General features: G+C 43.3%; 1 protein-coding gene across 1 annotated transcript in view; it reads left to right on the forward strand.

Moving 5' to 3' along the window:
- The window catches only part of LOC108746904, an 18341-nt gene extending 12409 nt beyond the window's left edge, over positions 1–5932 (forward strand). Inside the window, exons 9-18 of the mRNA XM_018483994.1 lie at positions 1–155; positions 230–303; positions 380–509; positions 587–808; positions 1217–1447; positions 1628–1684; positions 3442–3761; positions 4432–4678; positions 4764–5141; positions 5280–5932. The exon at positions 1–155 is cut by the window's left edge and continues 12 nt beyond it. Coding sequence (XP_018339496.1) covers positions 1–155; positions 230–303; positions 380–509; positions 587–808; positions 1217–1447; positions 1628–1684; positions 3442–3761; positions 4432–4678; positions 4764–5141; positions 5280–5340 — 1875 coding nt within the window. The 3' untranslated portion in view covers positions 5341–5932. The remainder of the gene's footprint in view (positions 156–229; positions 304–379; positions 510–586; positions 809–1216; positions 1448–1627; positions 1685–3441; positions 3762–4431; positions 4679–4763; positions 5142–5279) is intronic.
- The last annotated feature ends 581 nt before the right edge of the window (positions 5933–6513 follow it).

The following is a 6513-nucleotide window of genomic DNA, read 5'->3' on the forward strand; positions in this document are numbered from 1 at the left end:
TTGATACGCACGAGGATAAAAGTTTCGACTGCGATCGAAAATTTGAAATCATACTTCGAAACGTATGTGGAATACGATCCTATGTTCGTACAGCCGCAACCTTCCAATCCATGGATCACCGACGATCATACGTTTTGGCAACTGAACAATAGCTTGTAAGTAATGAAAATCGAATGGCTCATCTGGGGGTGGAACGCGACAAATTCGATAATACACTTTATATGTCTAGAGTGGACGTTCCTACAGAAAAACGCGTTAAACGATGGGCGCTGTCGATGGAAGAACTTATGTCTGATCCTACAGGTAAACTTTTCAATCGCATTAATAGAACATAGTTAATTCCGCTAGCAAGCTCACAAGCACTACTCTGCCGCAACAGGTTTACAAGAATTCACGAATTATTTAAGAAAGGAGTACAGCCACGAGAATATAAGATTTTGGCTGGCGGTCAAAGATCTCAGGCATAGTTTTCAAGCACAAATACCTGACAAAGTCAACGAAATTTTTAGGTACGCGCGTATGCTACGCTATCTCGATCTGTAAAGAAAATAATCTTATTCGTAAAACGTTTCGGAAATTCACGCAGAGAATTCCTGGCACCTGGAGCTCCGTGCGAAATCAATATAGACGGGAAAACGATGGAGAGGATTCATCAGGAAATGAAAAATCCTAGCAGATTTACGTTTGATTCCGCCGCGGAGCATGTATATACGCTACTGCTAAAGAAGGACTGCTACCCTAGATTTATTCGTTCCGATCAATATCGTAATCTCTTAGCTGCCGGCGTGCAACCTCTACAGAAGAAGAGGTGAGCCTCTGATCGAATTATACGAAAAGATGGTCTTGCTGAAATGGTCTAAGAATTTAGGCTGAATACAAATCTAAAAGTAAATTTCTCGGGGCCATCGAAATAATACGAAATCTTGTAGGATGTTCTAATTCGTCGCTATAATGTCGAAACTTTTTACAGCATTTGCCCGCATCGTCCTTGACGTTTCTACGTTATTCTTTTTTTATGATCCAACGAAACTATTTTCAGATCTAGCTTTTAGATAATTCAGCAAAACCTTTCTGCGTACCTACGCGTGTCCGTATTAAGTCCATTCTACAATTGCGTAAGCGCAGCTGTAAACAATTGTAGTTGTAAAATGGGCCTTAGTACGCACGAGGCCCCACAAAGTACACACGCATCGAAGCGCCTTATTCGCTTTTCCAGATTTTTCGTCTTCGGCGGCCAAGCAAAGAAGAAAGTTTCCTCCACTTCGACACCAACGTCTAGCACTTTGCAGCACGCTAACATAAGTAGTGGCGGCAGACGAAGAGGAAGCGACCGGAGTCTGTCCGGTAGCGCCCACGAGCTCGCGGTGTGCGGCGTCCGTGACGTCAGTTCCGCGCCGCGTGTTCCGCACTCCCACAGCCAGTCGAATCTCACCGACATCCCATACAGGTATGCGGGGGTTCGGGGGGGTCCTGAGAGTGATTCCCGAGAGAGAGTATATATATCTGTTCTACTCTGTTGTGTCCGGCGAGATACGGCTATTCTTGCGCTTTTAGCATGTTATCCGTACGCGCGATATCGGGTGGACGTGGCCGATGATAGGCTTATTCGTGCGCGTCGTATTTTCAGGGGAGATCTACCACGACTCGTAAAGATACCTTCGAGGCCTAGTCCACGTAGTATTCAGTAAGTCACCCCCGATACATACCACGGTTTTCTCAATTAAGTGTGTAGGAGCGGACGGCGCTCGCGGAACTATAAGAGACCCTCTATCTAATAACAGTCTCGATACGAGCTTTATACGTAGTTTTATAATGTAAAATAATAATTTAAAAACAAAATCGTCGAGAGAGAGAGAGACCTACATTTGCTATTTCTTTCTCTTTCCCATTCTGTTTTATATGTTTCTTTTTCATATGTATTTCTCCCTCCCTCCCTCCCTCCCTCTCTCTCTCTCTCTCTCTCTTTCTCTCAGGAATTATTAAAGTATGGCGGATCAATCAAAAGTGGCTTTCTCATGTCCAGACTCTTATTAGAGAGTCTCTACACAGAAGAGACTCGTTACTCGCGTTTCTTTCGTGTTCTCGTGCCGCGTGCCAGCTCTCGCGTATTTTAAAATAACGAGCCCGGTCCGAGATACACGAAGGGAAGACAGTACAAGTTATTAACGCGCTCCGTTGCACCGTGCGCTCCACTGTACCTTCGTATCAGACTTTGGCAGACCCTCTTATCTCGGTGTGTTTGAAAAACTCTCGCACTCTCAAAGAAATCATTTTATGAAAAGCTCACCAAAATCTGTGTAAAGCGTGTTACCATTGATAATAGTACTGTATGACAATATTGTGCCCGTTCCTTGATAAATATTTCAGTGTTTCTGAATACTATCAAATACTATCCTACTTGGAGTGTCTCAAAAACTTCAGTCACTGCCGAATCATATTATATCCTCTTTCGATATAAAGTAAAAAAAAAAAAAAAAAACAAAGGAAAAGTAGTTCTTATTGACCTGTTATCGTATTTTGAGACACTCTGTATAATTGTCTTGATGTCGATATTGTGTCGTCCGTATCAAGCTTACTATACCTCTGTACTCATATATCTCTGTAATATTTTATGTAACACATTACCTATACGTACGATACTTGTCGAGCACATTATTTGCACAGCAAGGAAAGTATGTACCAACTCTCTTTTCACGTTATAAAATTCTCTTTTATGATTTACGTTTTCTGAGATGTTCGATGCGTAGAAAAAAATGTTTTTGCTCGAGTCGAAAAATCGAAAGATTTAACTAGATACTGATCTGAAAATAATTTTGTTGTTTCCATCGAAATAATTATGTAGAACGCTTGAACGTTAATTACAATGTCGCAAACAGTTTTAACACGCTAGTAATTCGCACAATGTAAGCGTCCCACGTTATTTCGACCATCCAAACAAAAATTATTTTCAGATTTGCATTTAATTAAATTTTCAGAGATACTTCAAGCAGAACCATTCTTTTCGTGTAAATGTTTATCCAATGTTGAAATCCCTGCGATTACTCGAACGCGCGACAAGAATTCTGAGGATTGAAACGATCCCACGACAGAACAAATCGCCCAATGTCTCCTATAGGACGCCCCGGAATTATTCGTCTTTGCACCGCTACTTTTCAAGCGAGAATAATTCCGGGAGATTCTTGTAACATTTATACGAATCATATATATATATATATATATATATATATATATATATGTATATATTAGTATATACTTGTATACATAAACTTACATTTTTCCCTGATCGTTGAATGGAGTCGCATGCATGTAATCGACTGACGTTGATAAAAGACACATACATGTATACGCAGAACACACGAAACACGCACACGAAGCGCGTGGTACCTTAAAAAGCCGAAAGCAAACGGTGAAAACTAAATATAATAAAGTTCCTGTTGTCAGGGATGCTGGCGCGACGGAAGTGGCAGTTCGCCCTATGGACGACGTGTGCCCGTGGGAGGCCGTACCGGGCCCGAGCACGGAGCACGGGGCAACGGGAGACGCCGTGTCCTCTGGAAGGACAGTGTCAGTTGATCAGGCCCGACACGTGTGGGACAGTGGCGGTCACGGGACGACCGCACACTCCGTCGAGGCGCGTGCCTCCCGGAAGAATTCGGTACAGTTGGACTCGTGCAGCTCGTCGTCGGACGTCAGCCTTGCTATCGCGGACGTCTCCGAACGGTTGCGGAAGTCGTGTAGTTTGCAGCATAGCGGTAGCATAGGTCGGTATATACATATACAACTGAGCAACTTCATTGGATGCGTTCAGTAAACATAATTGGCTGAGTAATTGTTGCCAGTTGTTTAGAGTTGATTTGAGGAATGTTGTTTTTAAACAACTGCGAAGATTGGAAACTCGAAAAGAATTGAAAATATATTCGCAAGTTAATAATTTGAACTGTCGAGGTTTAAGGGGCGCCTTCGACATTTCGAAAAATATATTTGTGCAATGAAAAAGAATTAAAATATATTCGTAATATATTCTATTTGTGTATGATAAATTTATATGTATTTTATGAAATTATTATTTCGTTTACTATTAATTATATTACATTGATAATTGTATAAAATTATTAATTAATTAAATAAATAAAATTAATAGTAAAACGAATTAATAATTGTATAATTTTTCATTCTTTGAAACTTCGAAGATTGAAATATTCAAAATTTCGAAGCTTCGAATGTCGAAGTTCTTTGAAGCAAATCACCAACCACAGACCTTTAAATCCATAAGATAAATCTAGAAAAAAAAAAATATATATATATACCAACAGCAGCGAGTGCTCATTCAACCGTTGTTTGCTGAACACGCCTAATAAGAAAGAAGACGTCGCATGAAAAGTAAAGTTTATCTCTAAATATCGTCCCCTTTACTGCTTTCAAAACACTCAGGTACATCGACTTCAGGCCCTATAACGCGAAATTATTCTACCTGCTCAGCGAGCGGTCGTATCAGGCTGGCCGAGATAGGTCGTGTATCCGTGTCATCCTGTAATTATCCGTCGCCCCAACAGTCATTCGAGTACTCCCACGCGGTGGTCGAAAAGGTGGAGGAGAGATCATCCCTGGAGAAGATCGTACCCGAGGAGGAAACTGTCGCGGAAGCCGTCGTCGTCACGGAGAGCCAGCCGAGTCCTAAGTAAGTTACTCACGAGATATATCCGGACTCGGTATCTCGGTATCTCTATTACGATCGAGAAACGAAATCCCGTTCCTGTTCCCAGGACGAGCGCGAAGGCGCCCCTGATCAGCATCAGCGCGATCGTAGGCGATCTACCGAGTGACAATTCGACGATGGAGAACGCCGACGAGGACGCGAGCGAAAGCTGCACGGCGAAGGATGCGGGAGAGATCGTCGCTGAGGAGAAAACAAAAGGCGAGGACTCGCGGGCCGATACCGGGGCGGACGTGTCACCGGTGGCCGAGGAACCGGCGGCGACCGAGGAGCTGCCTCAGGAGGCGCAGGTCGTGCCTGTCTGGGAACCGGACGCCCAACAGGAGGACCGACCGACGACGGCGGCGGCGGCGGCGGCGGCGACACAGGCAGAGCCTCGGGAGAAGCGTGACAATAATGTTAACGAAGTATGCCCGTGGGAGGACGAGTAAGTACCTGACCCGACCTAAACCGCTTACGCTTGCTGTCGCGACGATCGCTTCCAAAAGTTTCTCTCACCGTACTCAAGTAATAACCTCAAGTAATAATGTTCTTATTCGTACGGAGCGCTCACTGTCTGTTTCAGGGAAAACTGTAGAGTGGATGCACCCTATGTAAAAACTTATGCGACTTTAGGTTACTTGTAATTTGTCGTTGATATTAAATCTTGCATTTTACATTAACAAACATTCACAAATTCGATTTCCACTTTAATCCACTTTACTGATCTCGCGTGTCCAGACCCTTGCGCGACGAAGCTTCGATCGCTTCCTTAATTAAGCAAAAGACACTAAAGCATCTTTTGAGAAATCAAGTTTACTTACGCGGAAGGATTTAGTAAGACGAGTGCGCTTGCAGTCACACGACTACTGATGCACTATTCGAATGCTGCAGACGGATTTTCGCGATATTACGCGCGCAATGACGAAGATCGCGCGACAGTTCGTTATGGAAATGGAATCGATAACGCGAAAATATATGTATGTCGCGAGACGAAAAACGAGCATCGACGTTTAATCTCTAACGTTGCATCGAGTAACTGTATTTATATTATACGTATATGGCCTAACGATCAGATTCGTTCGCTCGAGATTATCAGAGTCCGTGATGGATTCTGATTAAATCTCGACGCACGATCAAGGACTTAGAGTTCTTTCATCCTTTCCGATTACTAGAATTATTTCATCTCTACTGTTTGTACTATATCGTCGGTATATACGTGAGTAATATTGAAAAAAAGATGCGCAAGAATTATTTGTGGAGGAAAGGGATTGGGCGTTATTGTTTAAAAATTAGTTAGCGCAGTCTTCAATGTTGTTCGTAGATTAACGTAGATCAATGGAGGCTAGCAACCTAGAAGATGTGACGAGTAGCGATAGATCGTGTCTTTCTCTCTCTCTCTCTCTCTCTCTCTCTCTCTCTCTCTCTCTCTCTCTCTCTCTCTCTCTCTGTCGAGTAAAAGTTTCAACGGCGACCGAGCATGTGTTGCCGAGGAAAACGTAGTAAAATAAATTCGAGTGCGCGGATTGGGAACTCGTTTTGCTTAGTTCGTATCACGTGCAAACGCACGCTCGTAGAGTGCCAGCCAAACTTGAGCCATTTGGCCGCTCTCCATGGTCGCGCTTTTCCCGGATACTCACTTTTCCGCGAGTCACACCTCGCGAAACTTTACGTTCCGATATCACCGAAGTCTACGTTACAGTACACGCGATTTCACCCTTAGAGAGTAACGTAAGTCGTTCCTCCAATTCACCGAACTTCGCGATTGACGATATCGTCCTCTGATGATGTCGCAATTATTCTTAAAGTGTCTTGTTTAC

The sequence above is a fragment of the Trachymyrmex septentrionalis genome, unplaced genomic scaffold (genome assembly GCF_001594115.1).
Source record: "Trachymyrmex septentrionalis isolate Tsep2-gDNA-1 unplaced genomic scaffold, Tsep1.0 scaffold19, whole genome shotgun sequence".
In the NCBI taxonomy this organism is placed as follows: domain Eukaryota; kingdom Metazoa; phylum Arthropoda; class Insecta; order Hymenoptera; family Formicidae; genus Trachymyrmex; species Trachymyrmex septentrionalis.